Here is a 23,635-nt window from a genome sequence, read left to right as displayed (position 1 = left end):
TTACTGCACTTTGGGTAATTCTGTTGATACTGCCAACAAGTATAACAATAGCACAGCCCAGTGCGCAGTAAGGGCTAGTTAACACTTCAAATCGCAAAACAATTTTTTTCACATTTTCAGCAAGCGATTTTACAGCAATTTTATGTTCTTATACACCAGGCGCCATCCCTCAAGAAATGCTGCATGCACTTCGTTTGCACTTCGGGGTGAAAATTGAACCGCTGTAGTGAGAACACCTCCATTGCCTTTCATTGTCACAGTGCTTTGCTGATCAGCAAAGTCCTGATCAGCAAAGTGCAGAATATCACATACTGTGAAAAGCACTACAGTGTGACCTAGCTCTTTTTTTCTGACCTTTTCTTCGTTATATCAGATTCCAGTCTTAGAGCCCTATTTATGAAGGTGGCAATAAGCCCAAATGCCAGGAAAGCGCTATTTCTGCATTAAAAAATGTAATATTTTTTGTTCTTCAAACCAGGGGCATAGCTAGAAATCACTGGGCCCCCGTGCAAAATTTTGGACGGGGCTCTATCTCACCCCCCTCGCTTTCTGCACAAATAAACAGAGAACCAATGTTGTTCACTTCGCTAGTGCACACCTGAATGTGTTTTCCTTACGCAGATGAAAACAGGCAGCAGTGAAGCACTGCACACATTTTCTCTATCAATTACAGTAGCTTGTGTGATAAAATGTGCATGTTTCAAATTCACACATATAGATAGTGTCACAGGAGCCCTAGTGGTCTGACCGCACTTAGCCTTCTAAACGGTGCCAGCGCACAGATCGTGCGAACTCTGGTCGCAGTCAATGCGCAGGAACCGTTAAGAATTAGCCGCAGACAACCCAGAAGGGGGCCTGTGAGACACGGGTAATTACAACGTACACACGATTCCACGTTATCTGCCACCACCACTGGTATGGGCCAGTGGACCCGATTTACTGACTGACTAGTCCTGCGAATAAAACGGTTAAACACACGGTATTCTGTCTAGCCAACAACAAACAAACAGTAGCGTATCTTCAGAGACCCGAGATCAGTTCTGTGTGTGCTGATAAGCAGGGTAGCGGACAGTGAATGACTTGGAGAAAGTCGTTTATTCACGCAATATAAATAATTAATATATACAGACAATTATTAAAATCAACAATTATTAAAACAGTAATAGCCAGTATAAAAAATAAAAGAAGGGAGAAAAATACTTAGTTCCTGGAAAGATGTCCTTTTTGTGGGAAAAATCAGAGTTCTGGGTTTCAATCAAAGTTCAGAGTTCAGACCAGGTGGATGCCAGCATATCCTCAAGCTGGCACCGATGAGTTCAAGATGTTTTCAGGGTGGAGGACACTGAGTTTGGCTCCTCTGCCATTCTTATGCCCCTGATTCAGTAGGAGGGAGTGAGGGCGGGCCCACACACCCCCTTAGAACATGAGATGAGTCCTCCCCTTGTCCTGGGAACCAGAAATCATACCTTAACCATATATGGGCTCTATCTCACAGAACCGTACAGGTCAGGGCAGATTTACTAATATTTTCAGGTCTGCCTCGATGTACCCAGCAGCCTGATACCAAACATGAGGGGTGGGACCCCTGTGGTATCATTAGGGCACTGTTGAACTGCCTAACGGGCAGTCTTTACCTCAGAAGGTTCTGAAATGTTCTCAGAACCAACGCTAGACCGGGCCCTACATGCTCTGTTAGTTTGGAGGGTCTGCCAGCCTGGCAACACAGAAAATATGATACATATAGCCGTTTATGGAATATGATCTACAGTTGGGATTGATAGCATGTCATTCCCAGGCAAAGGCTCTTTGAAGTTTGGGGCAGCTAGCTAGGTGTCAGCTCCCCTGCTGGGAGGGAGCCGGAGGGTCTGGCTTTTCTCCCAACTAGATTGCTTCTGTCATGGTCTATACCTGATGGATGGGCCATCAGCACAGCTTGAAGCCAGGGACTCTCTGGGCCCAGGCTCATTAGCATATCAAAAGAGCCATCCAGCAGTTGGGCTGGTGCTATCTCTCTGCTGAGAGAAGACTTCAGCTGCCCCTACACACTCAACCCAGATTGTATCGATTTGAAGCGCAATCGATGGAGAGAATTGGGTGCGATCGCTTTACTTCACGGGCGGTTACAGGACGCGTCCAACCGTCCGTGACAGATAGATACATGGGGCCTGATTCACAAAGCGATGATAGCTCAGTTATCACGCCTAAAAGACTTTAGGCGTGATAACCTTTGCACCGCTGAGTTAGCACCGCTTTGTGCTGTTTATCGCGCGCAAAGTTTTGTGCGTGCAATTGCGCAATTCCGCGCGCAGCGCCCATAGGGTTTAATGGTCGCACCGCGCGCGGGAATTTCGCGTGAGTTGCTTCTTATCACGCCTAAACAGAGTTTAGGTGTGATAAAGGGCTTTTCACTGGCGTGCAAACAGTTTGCACCGCTTTGTGAATCAGGCCCAAGGTGTGCAGAAAATGCATACAGAAAACTGACAGACGAGTGTGCTACCAGCCTCTGCATTTTACAATCACTCTGTCCACCTACGATGGCGGCAGAATTAGCTCTGCAAACTGCTTCAGCATCACTACAGTACAGAGCGCTTGGGGAGGGGTATAGAGGTTGGGGGCTGGGGGCTGTACACAAGAGCCTGCTGCACACTGAATAAAGACTGTCTACAAATCTTTGTCAACAAAACTTTGTAAGGTTCGTTATCAGTGGCTGAGCAGATGCAGTCATTAGGACAATTGTGCAGAGACCAGAATTTTTTTTCTCTCTGTGCCCTTAGTTGTCTCTCAGGACAGGGAAAATAAACTTTTCCCCCCACTTAAGGACCAGGGCATTTTTCAGTGATCGGTGCTGTGTGGGTTCTACAGCCCGCAGCACCGATCAGGTATGTGCCAGGGCGATCAGACTTCCCCCCCCCCCTTTTTTCCCCACTAGGGGGATGTCCTGCAGGGGGGGTCTGATGGCCGCCGGCTTATATTGATTTGCGGGGGGGGGCTCCTCAAAGCCCCCCTCCGCCGCGTTTTCTGGCCTCATCTCCGTTCCCTCCCTCTCCCTTCCCCTCTGAGCGGCGCAGGACGGATATCCGTCCTGTGCCTGATAGGATAGGCTTCTGCCTATCAGATCCCGGGGATCCCCGGCCAATCAGAGGCCGGGGATCGCCGATCTCCGTCTTTCTTCCCCGCGTGTTTACATTATGCGTGCAAGCCGCGATCGGGCGGCTCGCACACTGTTCACGGAGGCACCCTCCGTGAACTGACATGGAGCGGCCGTTTCCATGCTATACCACTAACGACCCGCCGACGCCTATCGGCGTTAGGCAGTCGTTAAGTGGTTAAGCCCCCTGTGGCTTCTGGGCCCCCCTGCAGCTGCCTCCTTTGCAGGGTCTATTGTTTTGCCACCACAGTCTGGAACCAATCAGTACCAGAGACGTATTAAGATGTAATGTGGCCCTAGATAAGGTGGTAAAGTTACCAACCCCTTTGTTGTCATTTTGGTAATATGATGTGGAAAGAGAGGTCAGAGAAGGTGGCAGACAAGCCCCCTCACACCCACTAGGCCCCGGGCTCCTGCCTAGGTTGCCTGGTGGATGATTCTGCTGTGATCAATACTCATCAGACCACACATTCACTGCTGTGAGATATCTCCATTAGTGAGAGGAAACACCAAGCGTGTCCACAATCTCTTCTGCTTATATGAACAGATGAACAGGAAATCAGACAACAATATCAGCCTTTATAATCCCCCACAACACAGATGCTAGTCTGCTGATTCAATTGTCAGTGCACCACAAGTGGAAGTAAGGGGACCTGTCATCATGGGAATGAAGATTGCTGACGTGCTTTCAAAACTGCAAGTTCTAGATTGTATCCCCATTTTGTACATAAAGCCTTAAGCCTGGTACACACTTTCAATTTGGATTGGACAATAACTGACCAATTTTACCACCCCTATGTAGTACCATGAAGGTCACCAGATATTTTTTATACTATGAGCAGATTTTGCAGATAAGCTCTCATACGACATGGAGGTGGTAGAATTAGCCAATCATTGGCCAATCAAAATTGGATCTAAGTATGCACCTTTAGTAAAGCGTCATATTTAGTACCGCATATTCCGGCGTATAAGACGACTGGGTGTATAAGATGACCCCGCAACTTTTCCAGTTAAAGCATAGAGTTTGGAATATACTCGCCGTATAAGACTACCCCTCTTCCAGTGCACACCAAATAAAAATTAAAAAACATAATATACTGGTGCTCAGGGCTGGATTTAGGCCAAGGCCTCCTAGGCCATGGCCTAGGGCAACACAGTAGCAAGGGCACCAAAGCAGCAGGCTAAACTGATGCAACATTTGTAAGCTTGCAAATGCTGCGATGCAGGGAGATCAGGCGAGCGTCTGACTGCCGTACTCTGCTGTTAGCCACCTGTGGAGCGGCCACCTTGCTCTCTGTGCATGCTTGCATTGTGGCCAGCGGCTATGGACTTGGGCAGCATTGGAGACGGAAAGGAAGAGGAAGCTTCTGCACTGGAGATGAGCGGAGAAATGAGTGACACTGATGGCTGCTGCAGTGTGAAGACAAGCTGGCTACCTGTACTGAAGAGGGGTCGGGAAAAGGAGGGATTAAGGTAATCATCTGGCTACCGATACTAGAGGGAAGGGGGGAGGGGACATCTAACTACCTATACTGGAGGGAAGGTGCATATCGCTACCTATAATGAAGGGGGGCGGCTGGTGACAGTGGCCTTGGGCAGTAAAGATTGCAAATCTGGCCCTGCTGGTGCTATGTATGAACAGATACAGGCAGTGGCGTAGCTAAGAAGCTGTGGGCCCCGATGCAAGTTTTACAATGGGGCCCCCCAAGCACTCTATACATAGCAATTGATACGGCGCACCAAAACCTGCCAATGGCAACTACAGTGTCAGAGGAGCAAGAAGGGGATGGGGAACAGTTTGTTAATGATTACCACTATTCAAAGTATCTATAGAAGTGATTATTATGAGCACAGGACCAATAGAGAGCTAATACTGTAGTTGAGGGAGGGCACTTCGGGGCCCCTCTGGCCCAAGTGCCCCGATGCGGTCGCTACCTCTGCACCCCCTATTGCTACGCCCCTGGATACAGGTGCTGTACTGTATGTGGTACCCAGTATATAACAGTATTGACTGGTTGGATTGGTCAACTTTTCCTAAGCGGATTGGTCAGCTCTCCCTGTCTACCTGTTTATGAGAGCGGTATGGAAGAAGGGATTGCACTGTGCCCATAAAACACGCCTCTTTCACCCTTCTGGCCCACCCTTGTATCCTATTTACGAATCGGAGGTGCCAATGCAGGATAAAATGTATTGAAAACAGGTTAAAAAGGGAGACAGTGGTGGACTTGCCTCTCTGTTGAAGACTCACTACTGTATGTCAGTATTAGACAAAACTAAATGTATTGTTCACTCCAAAAATGTTGCAACGCATTTCATGGCTGATGGCTCTATAGCTGGCTTCCTCAGGCAATAAAAAAGGGATCAACTGTGTGTCCAAAATAAAAAGGCTCCCCCTGCTGAGTCCAGATGCATTCAAATAGTTACAAAACAAACCCTTTTTTGAACAATAATCATATAGTTGGTGGGTAAGTTTATAGATAATCACAGTTGGTGCTATCCAGGCTTTTTTTCCCCTTGTCCGCCAGCAGTTAAGTTGATTACCGGCAGGCTCAAGGTGGATCAAACATAATGAATTACACTGCGAACAGGGCCGGCCTTAGGTTTCACAGCGCCCTGAGCAAAACCTGATTTTTGTGCCCCCCACCTTTCATCATCTTCCCATGTGCGCACACACAGGCCCATACGCAATCCACCTTTTCTCCTGAGATACAGTATCTCCTAGGACAGTGGTTTCCAACCTTTTTGATGTTGTGATGATATGTTTAATAGAAAAAAATACTATTACTAACCACGAATGGATGGAAAGAGTGCATTATTCTGAATACACTTAAAAATAAAGGCTAGAACATTTCAGGAATATTATTAAAAATAATCAGTGGGACAGTTAGCCGCCCCCTCACCCATTTAGAATGATAGCACAGCACCGAAAATTTGCACCACGCGTTATGCCGCAGTGCGCCCCGCCAAAAAAAAAGCCCCCAGACTCAGTATAGGTAGGTAGCCAGGTATAGGTGCCCCCAGTATAGGATCTCATGTGTAGGTGCCCTCAATATAGGTTGCCAAGTACAGGTGCCCCCAGTATAGAAAGTCAGTTGAAGGTCTCCATCCCCCCCATAGGTAGCCAGGCATAGGTGCCTCCAGTATAGGTAGCCAGGTGTTGGTGCCCTCAGTAAAAGTAGCCAGCTATAGGTGCCCCCAGTATAGGTAGCCAGCTATAGGTGCCCCCAGTATAGGTAGCCAGGCATAGGTGCCTCCAGTATAGGTAGCCAGGTGTTGGTGCCCTCAGTAAAAGTAGCCAGCTATAGGTGCCCCCAGTATAGGTAGCCAGCTATAGGTGCCCCCAGTATAGGTAGCCAGGCATAGGTGCCTCCAGTATAGGTAGCCAGGTGTTGGTGCCCTCAGTAAAAGTAGCCAGCTATAGGTGCCCCAGTATAGGTAGCCAGCTATGGGTGCACCCAGTATAGGTAGCCAGGTATAGGTGCCCCCAGTATAGGTAGCCAGCTATAGGTGCCCCCAGTATAGGAAATCAGGTGTAGATGCCCTCAGTATAGGCAACCAGCTATAGGCGCCCCCTTGGAAGCCGGCTATGACTGTGAATATTCATAACTTCTTTATCTACTGTATCTTCTATGTTTTAACTTCTCACCTTTTGATGTATTGATTTATCCCCCTCCCCCCCCCCCCAATAACTATCTTTTGATAAAGTTGCTCTTTCAGGGCAGTTTTGTAAATTCTTAGGCATGGTTTGCAATGCTATAATGTCCTTCTTCAGAATGCTGCGCTCACATGTATATCCACTCTTCTTAATAGTGTATCACTCAACAGAAAAAAAGAAAAAAACACATAGTGTGATACTGTATCAAATTAGTGCCTTTTCCACAACACCCAGTGCTGTAAACTACCGGTATATCCTCTGTGTGTCCACCACGACTCATAAGATTATACAGGTCCTCACCATGTGAAATAGCTGCCAAGCCACAGACAGCAAAACCAGCACCACCATATACACTCTCCCAATGGCATGCAGATATCCACCAGATCATACGTGGCCTCTCACCTTACTCTCTGCCGTCCAAATTGTAAGACAGCAGCAGCGCTTAATGTATGTAGGTAGGACGTTCCCAGCCGTATCCTCAGCAGATAAAACACCATAGGAGCAGATCCTTCATATGTATGTCTCTCACGAAAATACATTTTAAAATATGTGGCGTTTATGGCTCTCTCAGCCAAAAAGGTTCCTGACCCGTGTGTTAGGCACTGTACATACAGATGTCTATCTCATCATGTCACATGTCACTTCGGGTATCCTTTAAACTACAGGTGTGGTGGTCCACATTTTCTGTAGGGTGGCAAAATACGTGTGAATGCTGAAAGTGTGTTCCCTGCCTTATCTGGCAACAAATTGGAAGAATAAGGTGTAATAACTTTAAATGACAAAACAACTTGTGCATCATCAGCAAATGCTTTGGTAATGTCAGAACAAAAATACAATTTCTCTTTAGGTACCTTTTACACTTGCCTTGTAAGTGTGCATTGCGCTACCCTGTTTTATCGCAGAGTAACACAACGACAATCCAAGGCAATGGGGCCTAGCACACTTACCACACTGCGTTGCACTAGAGGGTCCTGATTGGCCGCCGACCCACCGCAAAGTCAACTGTGCGTTACCATTGGACTTCCATGGCGACGCAGAGTCGGCAGAAGTCATTTAAAGAGGAACTCCAGTGAAAATAATGTAATTTAAAAAAGTGCTTCATTTTTACAATAATTATGTATAAATGATTTAGTCATTGTAAAAGCTTTCCTCTCCATGATTTACATTCTGACATTTATCACATGGTGACATTTTTACTGCTGGCAGGTGATGTCAGTGAAAGGAGATGCTGCTTGCTTTTCTGGCTGTTGGAAATAGCTGTAAACAGCTGTTATTTCCCACAATGCAATGAGGTACACAGACAGGAAACTGTCAGGGCCATGGTCATGACAGTTTCCTGTGGGAAGGGTTTCACCACAATATCAGTCTTACAGAGCCCCCTGATGATCCGTTTGTGAAAAGGAATAGAATTCTCATGTAAATGGGGGTATCAGCTACTGATTGGGATGAAGTTCAATTCTTGGTTACGGTTTCTCTTCAAGTCTATGGGCAGAGCAGGGATTTTAAATATGTGGACGTCGGCGGTGCGCCATGCATGCGCAAAATGATGCAAATATGATGGGGAAACCCGGGAATCCCAGTGATGTACTTCCTGTCCTGCAGAGAGTAGGCCAGGTGGTAGCAGAGATATGCACATGACCCTATCGGCGCTTTCTGCTGCAAGGTCATATGAATGCCGTTTTTTGTTGTGCGAAGGGATGGGGGCGGAGCATCAAAGAGAACATGAAGTGTTACAAAGATAAAAAAAAAGTAAATACTTACCTAAGAAGAGGAAAGCCTGTATCCTCTTGAGACTTCCCACACTTCCCCCTGTTCCTCCGCTGCTGCCCGGACCCTCCTTAAAGTGAACCAGAGACGAAGCACCCTTGTGTATTTTACCATAGAAATCAGTGGGAACATTAGAGAAAACATTTACCATGCTCTCTGTTCCATCCTCACTGCTAAAAGTGTCTGTTATCTAGCTGAGATAAGAATCCCGGACTGAGCATTGATTCTGGCTTTGCTATAATGACTCAGCTATAATGATTCCTGAGCAAAGCCAGCAGGGGGCAGGCTTGGACTTGAAGACAGCAAAGAACACAGTCTCAGCTATAATTATTCTGTAGCAAAGCCAGACCAACTGCTTAGTCGGGATTCTTATCTTAGAGGTGATAACAGGCAAATTAAACAGAGAACAATGTAACAAAGAGCAGATTAGGTGTTTACTGTCATGTTCCCACTGATTTATAAGGTAAAATACATGAGGTTGCTTCATCTCTGGTTCTCTTTAACATCGGGCCGTACTCCTCTTCAGGCACATGCTGCACCTGCGAAAGTACAACCGCGGCAGCGCAGGAACACGGAGCCATGCGTGAATGAGGAGCGTGGGCCTCTTGGAGGCGTGTGACTATTTGATTACGTAATATGCAGGCACAGTGCGGGAGAGGGTGCGTTGCATGTAAAATAGGGGTGTGGCTAAAGGTGTGGCAGAGGCTTGGGGAAGTGTCCCTCTTTGTCACCAAAAGTTGGGAGGTATGCGCGTGGCCCCTATGTGATTACTGAAAAGCCCTTGTCGCTAACGGTCAGGGAGTCCGTGCTCAGCAACGGTGGATCGGAGGATGGTGTATGAAGCCTCTATAGGATCCAGAGGATTCCCCCTCCTTAGGTAAGTATTCATCTTGGTACCTGTGGTTCTCCTTGGGTATACTGAAAAGGGACCCAGAGCAGTGAGAGAAAAAAATCTGGACTTACCTGGGGCTTCCTCCAGCTCCCCGTAGCCCACCCAAAGGTCCCCGGCATCCTCTTGGTCCCTTCCGTGGTCCCGCTGGCTGCTCCAGTTATCTGGCGACTTTGGCTGAAGGCTGCCCCCCCCTCCCCCGTTGCGTCATCACACCAGTCCCTGTAAGAGTCCTGCACGCACATGCACACCTCTCTAAGCATGCGCAGGACTCTTACGGCGACCGGCGTGTTACTGGAGCCGCCAGTGGGACCGCAGAACGGAACAAGAGGACGCAGAGGGACCTCGAAGGCTACAGGAGGCTGAAAGAAGCCCAAGGTAAGTCCAGATTTAGTTTTTTTTTCGCACTGCTTAGAGTCCCTTTAAAGGGAACCTCAACTGAACGGGGGTAAAGAGTTTTACTTACCTGGGGCTATTACCAGCCCCCTACAGCAGTCCTGTGCCCTCGGCGCCGCTCTGGAATCCTCTGGTCCCCCGCTGTCACTTAGTTTCGTTTTTGACGACTCACCAGTCGCCGGCAGCCATGCGTATTATTGGACGCATTCACCAATGCAATTAGCGCTATTGCGGACCGCAAAACGTACAAAAATACGCGTTGCCGCATTCCGCACACGTAGATATGCGGCAACGCGTATTTTTGTACGCGTTGCAGTCCGCATTAGCGCTAATTGCATTGGTGAATGCGTCCAATAATACGCATGGCGGCCGGCGACTGGTGAGTCGTCAAAAACGAAACTAAGTGACAGCGGGGGACCAGAGGATTCCAGAGTGGCGCCGAGGGCACAGGACTGCTGTAGAGGGCTGGTAATAGCCCCAGGTAAGTAAAACTCTTTACCCCCCGTTCAGTTAAGGTTCCCTTTAAGCAGTCAGTCACTGGTGTAAAGCAAGTAAGCAGACATTGGTATGAGAATTCTCAGCCTGCCTATTTGTTCCAAGTGTGTAATTCAATGAGATGCCAAACCAAAAATACCCCTGACAACATACAGATAATAAGAGGATTAGACTGCGGTCCCACCGGTTCTCAAAAGAATCGCACACCTTAACCGCTGCAGAACCCCTTCCGCCCAAAGCCTGCAATCGCACCAGAGTCTGCTGCCCGCAGATGCGTTCATGCCATGCATAATTACAACTAAGTGCCGTTTAGTATTATAGATAATTGGCGTTTGTTTGCAGACTCTGTGTACCGGTGCGTAACTGCTTATGTATGCTACTTAGTAAGGTGCGCATCGGATCGTGGCATTAGATTTTCTTCTGAGTTGTACTTAGCCCAGGTCCCTTTATCAATGTTGATTAGGACATCTCTAGATATCATCCTGACATGGGGAAGATTGAGAGTGGCTGTGATGTGTGTGTGTGTAAGAATGTCTGCAATGAAAAGCTGTATCTATATCCAGTGTGACATATTACCGCGGAGACATCTGGTCTTGCAGCAATCTGTCATATCGTGCTAGAAAAGTCTCCCAGCCTGACAAATTGATCAGAGTTCCGTCTAGTCTGATGTATTGTAACTATAGGCAAGCTTCTTAGCGCTACTTTAAAAGTTTACTTTCTTGAACAACAGCTCCACTTAGCACTTTGGGGAAGGGGGGGGGGGGGTTGGGCAGCGGGCGAGAGCATGCATTGTGCTTATTGCAATATTGAACGCTGTTACCACCACAAAGATAGGGACACCATGAGCCAGATAGTGTAGTATGTACTGGTAATATGGGATGAAATTGGTAGAGTAAACACAAATATACTCACAAAGCAGGGATACCTCGCAGGCAACCACTGTAATAGAGGGTGGGGATATTAGACCTAACCCCACTCAGGATTAAGAAGTCGCTCTCTGTAGATCAGGAAAAAAGGGGATGACACCAGTCCACCAGGCACTTGGCTCAGCTACAGACCTGCACTGTACCTACTCCTACCTATTGCCTGATGAAGCGGGGTCATACGTGCGAAACGCATTGCATTTTCCCCTGGAGTATGTAAATAAATTTGTTTTGCTAAACTTTGTTGGCATATCTTGTGTCTGTTTGGAGGAGATAAGTCCACCACTGCCTCCACTGTAAATGGTAAACTTGTTAGACATTTTTATTCTTCTGGCGCCTCTGTATCCCTGTTACGCTGTTACCACCACTCATCAGATCATGCATTTACGACTGAGATCTTTCCAGCATGTCCCATCAAGGCATTCTAGCAATTTATCGATTTTGGCCTGAAATAATCGATCGGACATGCTTGCTGGTTTTTATCTGATTCAATAAAATTATTGAAACGGATAGTTGACTGGGCCACAAAATCGGTAGTTGCGTTGGCACCTTCATAGTACAATGAATCTTGATTGACTAGCGTTTGCTGATAACGGTTATCTGCACAAAGAGGACTACGCGTAAATGAAGACAGTATAGAACAACTGTCTATGCTGCGGCACACTCTGCGACAGGGTCATATGTTTGTGGCTTTGTGCGTTGCGGTGTGATGCAGCGGGGAAAACGCACACCACAAGTGTAGTGTTGAGCTGAAATTTTCGTAAGTTCGTGTTTCCTTAATTACGGACGGGAATTTTGCTGCTACGACACGAATTGCTAATTTCGTAATTGCCATACAAACTGTAATTCGGAATTCCGTAAGCGACATTTCGGTTTCGTAATTTCCCATTTCGGCGCCAATTCGTGTTTAACACGAAATTTCGTAATTTCATGTTTTCTATAGAAACAAAGATATTTTAGTTACGAAAATGGACGTAATTTTGTTTCTAATAGTAATTCTGCACATTTAGGTAATGATTAAACTCAGGAAAGTCACTCATTGATTGCAATTACTGATTGCAATTACTGATAATGCAAAGGTCCCTGCGCGTGCTGTCGCTTTAAATGTATCAGGAGGCTCTATCTGCAGTAACTTCTAAGACAGGTGCGCTTTGCCATGATGCACTAAGCGGTCATGTTGAGACACTTGGGCTTTGCAATATCCGATAATGCAAAGGTCCCTGCACATGCTGTCACTTTGAATGCATCAGGAGGCTTTACCTGCAGCCACTTCTAAGACAGGTGATCTTTGGGCCATGCTAAGACACTTGGTTTTGGGCCTTGCAATATCTGATTATGCAAAATTATCAGCATGTGCTGTCACTTTAAATTTATCAGGAGGCTCTACCTGCAGCCACTTCTAAGACAGGTGCTCTTTGTCAAGGTGCACTTAGTGGTCATGCATGCTAAGACACTTGGTTTTGGGCTTTGCTTATCTGATAATGCAAAGGTACCTACAAGTGCTGTCGCTTTAAATGTATCAGGAGCCTCTGGACTGGAACACAATTTTGAGAACAGGAGTGATGTCACTGTCCCCTGAGTTTCTGTGGCCAGAGCAGTGGCAAACTGTCAGGGAGAGGAAAAGTGAGGAGCTGGAATGTTGCTGAGGAGGATCAGGGAAGATCAGGGATTATGAGGGCTGCGGTGTCATGAGGAGAGGGATCGGGGATTGCGTCATAGCTACAGCTGATATACACTGCCTGAGTACTCCTGCGTCTGCCCGCAGTAAACAATCGGGGATTGCATCATAGTTATATACACAGTGCAGTCCTGTTCTTTCCCTCGCGCTCTCTGCAGTACCACTAGTAGTGAGAGACGGTCACCCATTTATTTGCTTCAGGAACGACCCTCCAATAAGAATCAGGCTGATTCCTAATGGAGGGTGGTTCCTGCAGCAACCAATGGGTGACCGTCTCTCACTACTAGTGGTACTGCAGAGAACGCAAGGGAAAGAATGGGACTTCACTGTGTAACTATGAAGCAATCCCCGATTCTCGCGGGCAGACGCAGGAGTACTCAGGCAGTGTATATCAGCTGTAGCTATGACGCAGTCCCTGATTTAATTGGTAAAAAATTGCGCCGAATCCCCCCCTCCCCCCCGAAGCCAGGTATACATGCCCGCAGTATAGGTTAGCCAGGTCTAGTTGCACTCAGTATAGGTAGCCAGCTATAGGTCCCCCCAGTATAGGTAGCCAGGCATAGTATAGGTAGCCAGGCATAGGGGCCTCAGTATAGTTGCCCCCAGTATAGGCTAGCCAGGTAGGTGCCTCCAGTATAGGTAGCCGGTATAGTTCCCCCCAGTATAGGTTAGATAGGCAGGTGCCCCCGGTATAGGTTAGATAGGTAGGTGCCCCCAGTACAGGTTAGCTAGGTGGGTGCCTCTAATATAGGGAGTCAGAATAGTTGCCCCCAGCATAGGTTAGATAGGTAGGTGCCCCCAGTATAGGTTAGTTAGGTAGGTGCCTCCAATATAGATAGCCAGTATAGTTACCACCAGTATAGGCTAGGTAGGTAGGTGCCCCCAATACAGGTTAGATAGGTAGGGGCCCTCCAGTATAGGTTACATTAGGTAGGTGCCCCCCAGTGGGGTTAGATTAGGTAGGTGCCCCCCAGTATAGGTTAGATTAGGTAGGTGCCCCCCAGTATAGGTTAGATTAGGTAGGTGCCCCCCCCCCCCCCAGTGTGGTTAGATTAGGTAGGTGCCTCCCAGTGGGGTTAGATTAGGTAGGTGCCCCCCAGTATGGAGGGGGGAATCAGCTGTGGGGAGGGCAATCGCCACCGGTCTCTTCTTCTGTCTTCTCCTCACAGCCGCTGATACACACACTGCTTCTGGCTAAACAGGAAGCAGCGTGTGTATTAGCGGCTATGAAGAGAAGAGGAGACCGGCGGTGATTGGAACCAGGGAGGTAAGTTGCGCTCTGTACGCAGCGCTTCCCTGCAGTCACACTCGGAGTGGGGAGCACGGAGGGCAGCCCACGGAGAGGAAGGGAGGGAGAGGTCGGGCTGCCCTCCCCGCGGCTGACTCCCCCCTCCATTACAGCACCCACACTCCTTCAGCGCTCAGGACGCCTGCACGGGCCGCATGGCCCTAGAAACGGGCCTGCCGATTGATATGTGCGACTGATTTTGGCCCAAAATGAGTTGCATCATTGGTTGGGCATGCTCTTGGCGGCAGCAATATTCATCCAATTCGATAATCATTTTCGAATTGGATAGTTGATTGACTGCCAAGTCAAGAGATGACTTAGGTTAAATGAGGCCTAGGCAACATAGCAGATTTGGCTCCCCGTACTTATCACATGGCTTTTCAGGTGAAGTGAGGCGGTAGAAAGGATCAGAGGAGGTGCCAGCCAGGCCCCTGGAAACCCATCAGGCCCTAGGCACCTGCCCAGATGCTTTGTGGATGATCAGGCTCTGGGAAGGACCTTTCGTAGCTGCACACTAGCTGGGTAAGGAAGGGCAGCAGCACACACAAAACAATGTTGGGGTGCTGACTAATTTTATGGGGGAGCTGTAATGGTTAAGTTATGTCCCTGCCCCCCCCCCCTTTGTTTTTTATGCTAACTGACAATGCTGGTTGAAAGAAATCACTGGAGCTAACTGATAATGCAGAACAGGACTGTACATTGGAAGTATATGACTTTAACGCGCTGAGAAGTTTTCATGTTCTCTGTACAGGCCTTCCAAGCAAAGACCTGCACCACCTGCAATTAGTACTGAATGCTGTCGCAAGACTGTTAACAAGCCAACCTTGCCATTGCCACATAACACCAACCCTTCACTCACTCCACTGGCTACCAATAACATGAAGAATTCTGTTTAAGATTGGCTTACTGACATTCAAAACCTTGCACAATCTGGGCCCTGGATGGATACCTGAAAGACTTGTTGCAACTGCATGGCACCCCCCACAAGCTTAGATCAAAAGGATCTAATAACTTGGTCACCCCCAGAGTCCACCTCTAAATCTTTGGAGACAGAGCCTTCTGTCATGCTGCCCCTACACTTTGCCACACCCAATCAAGACATCTCCATCCCTGGAAGCATTTAAGTTCAAGCTGAAAAGCTACCTCTCAGCATGGCATTTAATAACACCTGACAATTTCCTCTGTAACACAACCCAGCCTGCAACCCTGTATTAATCTGAGACATATCTATGTGCTTTAAATCCGCTGGGAGAAAAGCGCTTTACAAATGTTGTTGTATTATGTATGAGAGAAGCGTGAGTTGTTAACACAGTGGAGGAGGTATGCGCTCTTTCCCTCTATTACCTCACACACTCTCTGAGCAACATCTGGCCGGCATTTCAACTACTCTGACTTCCAGGGCAAGAAAGGCTGCACAATGGGTTTTTGAATCGGAAACATTTGCTCCAAAGTTCATTCTTATAATCTACAGTAATCAGCATAATTGCTTTGCCTTTGGGTTGGGTTGAGCATTAAGTGATGACTACTATCTTGAGTTCAGTGTAATCTAACCAGTTGCACTAATCCCCATTACAGTTTTCAGAAGATCTGACTTGGATGTTGTCGATATATGTTTTCATCTGTGCTTTTGGGGGTCTTCCACTGCAGGCTTTTAGTCAATTCCCTCAAAGAAGAATAAATACAGAAGAGCGCTGATATGGACAAATTCAGAGTTGAGACCCACACAAAACTAAAGGAATCCTGATAGTGAGTGATATGGAGGCTTCAGTACCTATTTCCTTTTAAACAATGCAGGTTGCCTGGCTGTCCCCTGATCATGTGTCTCTGATTCTTCTAGCCATAGACCCTGAACAAGCGTGCAGATCAGGTGCTGCTCTGACTCAAGTCTGATTGGATTAGCCAAAAAACCTGTTACAGAGTTGTGACTCAGACACTACTGATGCCAGGCAACTGGTACTGTTCAGAAGATAATAAATATGGCAGCCTCCATTGCCCTCTCGCCACAGGTTCACTTAGAGAAAATATAAATTATTACATAACACTTACCGCCTTCCTGGTCACCAGTAAATGCGCAAGGAGTTCTCCACCCAATGGTTCCTTGTATCTCAGGGACTCCAGTAATAAGATCTTTGCAGATCTTGGCCATCGCAAGGGGTCTGTTGGACCTCCTATTTATCTTAGAACATGGAATACACAACAGATAGACACACCCAAAAGTCCTAGATGGGCAGGACTATGGTAAGGACTGGGAAGATCTCACAGCTGGAGTACCCAAGGGAGATATAAGAATCCAATTAATGACTCATCTATACATGCCACCTATAGCTGGCGTCAGCCTATAAAAAGTATTACTAGAAGCAAAAGTAATATCACAGCATGAGAAGGTGGCAGCAAATCAGGTATACTTTCCCCAATGGCTAGAATGCTTTCAGCTAGAAGTTGAAAGAAATACAGAGAAGACCATCTTACTGCAAAGAGTCTCAGCACGTTGGCCACCATGATGGAGACTGAACTTGCCGAGGCCCCGATCACTCCAACGACTTTCTCCGGGCGGGTGAACATGGCAGGCTCTCCATTAGAACAGCGAATGTCTGAGGTGTCCTTCTGGATCAAGGCTTGGACAAAAGTGAGAGACTGTTCCAGAGCGTAGGTGTCCCGGGAGCAGGTGTCCAGAAGACGAGCCCCAAGGGTCAGGTTAGGAAGCAGCTCGGGGTCCCCGTTAATTTGATCCAGGGCATACAACATAGCCTCCATTCGATGCACCCCGGCTTCCTTCTTCACTTCACCGCATGGTACCCCCGCTGGGCCCTTGGCGTGGACCGGGAACAGGCCCCCCAGAGTGATGTCCCCATCTATCTTAATCGAGTGAGGCTGAGCATTCTGCTGGGACTCCACTCCCCTCTGCAGGAGGATGAAGAGGAAGAGGGTTCTGGGAGACGGAGGAGGTCCCATGCCTTTTGGAGATCCTCTCGAGGGAGGACTGATGGGTCGGTAGACTCTGTCATTCAGGCTGTGTCCAGAAACATACGACCTGGAGCTGTCTGCGGAAAGAGAACAAGAAAAATGGGACAACGATAAGCCTTCGGTCATAAAATTAGGAGTCACGTTCGAAGGTTATACGTGTTGTGATGGGTGATGACGGTCAGAGTTCCGCGGTGCAAAAAGCAGATACAGGACAGAGAGAATGGGCAAAAAGATGGAAAAATGGAAGGACAGAGGGGGGAAGTATACGGGAATGAATGTATTCAAACCTCCAAAGGATACAGAAAGAGGGGGCAGAGCGCCCATGCAGCCATCTCCCAGTCCTGCCTGTGACAGACCGCCCCAGGCCATCTCCGCATCTATTCTTTATATCCTATTTATAACTAAGAGAACAAGCGGGGAACCCAGACACACACGCACACATACACACACAGGCCACACACAGCACAACCCTGACACAGAGTCCTCAGACTCATTTGTGTTCTAGCTAAAAAAAACAACTAGACAACCTTTGACAAGCAGACTAATAATACACAACTATAAAACAATCAAGCATCAATACAAGTCAGTATAAAAAACACAACAAGGATTTTCATCTAAGCGAGGATATAGGCAACAACTGGACACAGCTGCCCTCAGCGAGCACAGCAATGACATAACTACACAGCGCAAATCTCCAGTTAAGCGTAATAACGAAATACAAGAAGACCCAGATTCCTCAGATAAAAAAACAAACGTGAAACAAATCGTGTAAATAACTTGCTTAATGCGCATAAGGGCGCGGCAAGGCATAAATATCTGAAAATGCCCTATGTAATACGCCATTTAATGTATTTATTTTATTTATAAAGTGCCAACATATTACATATTACAACATAAACACAAAACCAACGTGATGTAAGACAAAAAGGAGCTGATGCACTAAAAGTTGCTGCGGACTTATCTTGCGTTTCATCTCGTATTTTTAGAGGACGCACACCCCCTAGGGCAGACACTTGTCTTCCCATTCAGGATTTCTTTACCTGCGCCTGGAGGAGGGTAGAGTACTTAATTAAGTGCCATTCGCCGTTTGGCATATGTAGGTCAGGCTTCGCAGGAGGTTAAGATCAGGTTAAACGAATATAAAAGCAGCATTGGCGCGATAAAAGGTTTACCTTAGGGAACCTCAAACGGTAGTGCAGGCAGCGAGACATTTAGTGAGACGCCGCTGGCAAAGCATTTTTGCAAATTAAAGGACACAGAAGTGAGAAGAATATGGAGGCTGCCATATTTATTTCCTTTTAAAGAACACCCGAAAATAAACAAATTAAATAAACGATTGTATCTATCTTCCTTCTCCTAAAAATTACTTTTTAAGATATTCCCCAGTTTTATTTTATGTTTAAATCTACTTTTTAAGTTTTTACTGTTTTATTGTTTTTGCTCAATGACACATTCATTGAAGTATGCAAGAGCTAAAATCTATGAACTATTGACCATTTTTATCTCTTTCCTTCTCTCAGAAGCCATTTTCTGCTAGGAAAGTGTTTTATAGTTGGAATTTCTTATCAATGAGGATCACACTGTAGTCACTTCCTGTGTAAGTCAGGACTGAGTCAGCCACTTACATACCTGATATTTAACTCTTTCGGTCAAGAAAGAAAAAAAGGAATACAGCATAGTTATTTGTGTGCTAGGCATTGTACATACCCATGTCTATCTCATCATGTCACATGTCACCTCGTGTATCCTTTAAACAATGCCAGTTGCCTGGCAGCCCTGCTGATCTATTGGCTGCAGTAGTGTCTGAATCACACCTTATACAAGCATGCAGCTAATCCTGTCAGATCTGACAATAATGTCAGAAACACCTGATCTGCTGCATGCTTGTTCAGGGTCTAAAAATATCAGAGTCAGAGAATCAGCAGGACAGCCAGGCAACCAGTATTGCTTAAAACTAAATAAATGTGGCAGTCTCAATATCCCTCACTTCAGTTGATGTTTTGTGTGGTGTTTACTTGTGAGTAAATGTTGTTAACCACTTCACTACAGTACATAGGGGTTTTTTTTTCGCTTCTGTACCAGAGCAATTTTCACCTTTCAGTGCTCCTTCCATTCATTTGCCTATATCTTTATTACTACTTATCACAATGAAACGATCTATATCTTATTTTTTTATCGCCACCAATTCTTTTCTTTGGGTGGTACATTTTGCTAAGAATTATTTTATTCTAAATGGATTTTAATGGGGGAAAAAATGGGTTACAAAATTGCATACAGTTGTTGCTTTTTCACATTGAATGTTTGCAAACATTGTTTGGCATTTTTGCATAGAATTTTCTTATTTATGTCCCTCAGCATGCTCAGTAGACATTTTTGTGCATACATTTAAAATCGCCGCAGCCAAATTTCAGCGTAGGGTTAAGCCAGAAGACGGCTCACCCTGCGCCCTCCGAGTTGTAGCAACTTTTTTTCTGAATTGGGCTTTAGCAATTGCTGCCACCCAAATGAGTCACTGAGCGCCCCTGTAGCTGTCATTCTCATTACGGCCCATGCAGCATCTAAATCATTGGCTCAGGAAGGAGTGGCCGCTATGCACGCCTTACATAGCATTGCTCGTTGCTATGTAAGGAGCATGCCTTCCTTAGTTACACTCGATGCTTACATAGCAACGCGCGCAACTTTAAATGTGGGTGGTCCTGTGAAGCGGCCGCTACTGTGTTAATTAACGTAGTTACTATACATAGTAGAGGCTGCTAGTAAAGTATCACAGGACCACCTGCATTTAAACTTACGTGCATTGCTATGTAAGCAGCGCACGTAATTAAGGAAGACACGCTCCTTACATAACACATGTTCCCATTCACTAATCAGTGTACTAATAGGTGGGGATGAGAACAAATGCGGGAGCAGGCGCATACACAGCAGGCAATCACAGCAGAGTGCAAATATCTACACCCCTGAAGCTAAAATAATGTCTCAAGCAGCGTAGATATACTGTACTAAAACAAGGAGGTGGTTAAAAACATAACATGATACCGGTACATGTTCATGTAAAGTACAACAGAGAATGAAAACACTTGGGGGGGGGTTGAGAAGAGGCCCGGTAGTGACATAAAGTAGAATGCAGTAAATTATTCAGGATATCCACCTTTACAGTAATTTTACGGAACAGCTTAGCACTCCCTGGCCTTGTCCCTCCTTTCCTTCAGACAGAGCCAGTGGAAGATCGTTCAGGCCACTCCACTCCGCCCTCTCTCCTTCCACTTTCCCAGCTAGCGCAGACCAAGCCCTCAGTAATATAGTGCCCTGCGAGCAATCGCATCAGTGTACGGCATCATAGCTCTCAACTGTCCGTCTTTTGGAGGGACAGTCCCTCTTTGGGAGCCCTGTCCCTCTTTCCCTCTTTCCTCCTCATTTGTCCCTCTTTCAGGACTTTGACCCTCTTTCTATGTAAATATATAAATATATTTTTCTACTAAAACATGTGTTTGTTTGACTCTAAACTTTATTCCCATCCTTTAAATTGTTATATTACTAATTTTAAAATGTTAATATGAAGGAAGATAAACCAGGACAGAAAAGACCAGTGTGGTTTGAATTATAAAACAACTTATCAAATCTTTACGGTATGCGTGACTAGGGTGTGAAGGGGGCGTGATCAGTGGTGTGGCTTAAAGAGAATCTGTACTCTAATATTCTTACAATAAAAAGCATACCATTCTATTCATTATTTTCTCCTGTGCCCCTCTGTGCTGTTTCTGCCACTCTCTGCTGCAATCCTGGCTTGTAATTAACAGTTTTAGGCAGTGTTTACAAACAAACTAACCAGCTTCTAATAGGCTCAGCTAAGCATAGTGTGTGAGTCATTCAGAGTGTGCAGGGGGCCTGCAGAGGGTGTGTATCGCTTCTACCAATCACAAGCAGCCCTGCACATTCCACACAATCAAGCCTTAGCCCGACAAACAGGACAGAGGAAAGATACATTGATTTATTACAGAGACAGTGCAGTTAGGAAAGACTGCAGTAAGCCAGAGCAGATTAGAACAGGCATAGGAACTTATAGGATAGAAGAACTAAGGCTGAAAAATTTGTTACAGAGTCTCTTTAAGTGTCCCTCTTTCTCATCTCAAAAAGTTGAGAGGTATGCCGCAGGGCCGGATTTCTGGGAAGGTCACAGAGGCCACGGCCTAGGGCGATAAAAATCAGCAGGGCGCAGGACTTAGAGAGATAAGAGGTCACATGTCAAAGTAAATCACCTCTCCTGCTTTGCTCTGGTCTGCCTGAATTCCAGAGATCCCTGCATCTCTCTTACTTGTGCAAAGTGTGTATTATGGCAGTCAGAATCTGCTGTTACCTGTATGATAAGAGGGGACAAACAATCTGCTGTGAGAAGAAAAATATATCGGCTCAAGTAGCAGAACTCTTGAGTTCCGATTAGTTTTTTTCATGCAGCACACATTCACTCACGGGAAGGAATTAGCAGCTCTCCCCCTTCCTGACTGATGTTAATTTATTACTAATAGGTCAGTGCTGTTAAAGACCTCAGATCTGTTAATTTTATGGCTTTTTTTTCCTCCTAGAGAATGACAACAACATTCTTTGTGCTAGTTTAACTCTTTCCTGGCTTTTTTTTGCCAGCAAAGTACTGTGTTGACCATCAGTGAAAGCAGGATGTTTTGAAACAGAATGACAACTGTGTTACATTTATTTATATTTACAAAACAATCAATGCATCTCCTGCTGACTGTATATATAAAGCTGTGTGCCCTAACATCTTGTATGGCTCATTAGCCAAAGGCTCGCTGTTTTTCTTTTGGTTAGCCAATAAAAAGTGTTATTATGTTACAAAACTTCCTGCTGACTGATTTTAAGATCTGTCTTAAGTGCTAAATTGTCACTGTGTAAAGTACACCTGAGCTTATGCTGGGTACACACAATGCAATTTTCTGACAGATTTACTATCAGATCGACTATTTCCAACATGTCTGATCTGCTTTCCAATCAATTTTCTGAATGATTTTTCATAAAAGTGAGCAGCAAATTGATGGAAATAATCGACCTGACAGTAAATCTGTCAGAAAATTGCATTATATGTACATAGCATTACACTACATCTATGCCAGTGTGTGTAGTGTTGGATCCTTCTACTTACCTGTCTTCTGTTTTGGATGGGCTTCTCTGCATTGTGCTGCACTGTCCCCTATTTGTGGCTCTGACAGCAGCAAGGAGCACAGAGGACAAAGAAGCAGCGCTGTCCACTGGGGCTCCTTGTGATTTTGCACTCCTGTATGCATGTGCACAGGAGCCGAGGGAGTGTTATGGGTATGTGTACTTGACAAGTGCTGCTCATACATGAGCATCATTTCTGAAGTATGCAAGCCCAGAACACTATCACCTGCTGTGCATGCAGACAGGAGCGCAAAATTACATGGAGTGGACAGAGCATGCACTGCTTCTTTGTTGAACAGGGCAAAGCAGCAAAACAGAGGAGGACCCATTCAAACTAGTCTGAATTGGACAGAATGGGGGGGCGGTTGGTGACAGCCGGCCTAGGGCGCTGGAAAGTACAAATCCGGCCCTGGGTATGCGGCATTGCAGAGTGTCAGCTGGCCCCCTCTTTCCTGTCCTAACTGTCCTGCTCCGCCTCCTGTGATGTGAGGCTCTTACCGATGTCTGTCAGCGCGGTGGTGTGTGCAAGAACTCTGATAAGCATACAGGTCATCTGTTTACCTAAACTTAGAACAGCCAGCAAAAATAAGCCATTTAAAGAGACACTGAAGCGAAAAAAAAATGATGATATTATGATTTGTATGTGTAGCACAGCTAAGAAATAAAACATTAAGATCAGATACATCAGTGTAATTGTTTCCAGTACAGGAAGAGTTGAGAAACTCCAGTTGTTATCTCTATGCAAATAAGCCATTAAGCTCTCCGACTTATGCTGGATACACACCATGCGTTTCCGTGTTCGATGCGTCCGTCGATACGCGTCGATTCGATTATTTCCGACATGTCCGATTCAAGCTTCGATGGATCGTTAGGTCGATTTGCCATACTTTACATGGCAATCGACCTAAAAATCATCGAAATTCGTTCGGAAATGTTCGGAAATAATCGAATCGACGCGTATCGACGGCCGCGTGCGACGCAGAAACTCATGGTGTGTATCCAGCATAAGTTAGTCCTGGAGAGGGCTGTTATCTGACTTTTATTATCTCAAGTGTTTTGGGACTATTTACTTTTTCTCTGCTAGAGGAGAGGTCATTACTTCACAGACTGCTCTGAAAGACTCATTTTGTATGCTGAGTGTTGTGTAATCTGCACATAATATAGAATGATGCAATGTTAGAAAAAACACTATATACCTGAAAATAAAAGTATGAGAATATTTTCTTTGCTGCTAATCTTCTAGTAATCATTCATAGTACACAA

General features: G+C 46.0%; 1 protein-coding gene across 4 annotated transcripts in view; it reads right to left on the bottom strand.

Annotated features, from left to right (window-relative positions):
* LOC137527750 (metabotropic glutamate receptor 6-like) overlaps positions 1 to 23,635 on the bottom strand; it is an 89,637-nt gene that overhangs the window by 44,702 nt on the left and 21,300 nt on the right. For 3 of the 4 annotated variants that reach the window (XM_068248621.1, XM_068248619.1, XM_068248620.1), the window contains exon 2: positions 16,709 to 17,280. In XM_068248621.1, the coding sequence (XP_068104722.1) occupies positions 16,709 to 17,191 (483 nt within the window). In that variant the 5' untranslated portion in view covers positions 17,192 to 17,280. Of the gene's footprint in view, positions 1 to 16,708; positions 17,281 to 17,490; positions 17,549 to 23,635 lie in introns of those variants that run through there. The other variant, XM_068248618.1, reaches the window with a different exon arrangement.

The sequence above is a fragment of the Hyperolius riggenbachi genome, chromosome 8 (genome assembly GCF_040937935.1).
Source record: "Hyperolius riggenbachi isolate aHypRig1 chromosome 8, aHypRig1.pri, whole genome shotgun sequence".
Classification (NCBI taxonomy): Eukaryota; Metazoa; Chordata; class Amphibia; order Anura; family Hyperoliidae; genus Hyperolius; species Hyperolius riggenbachi.
This window is presented reverse-complemented; position numbering and strand designations above follow the sequence as displayed.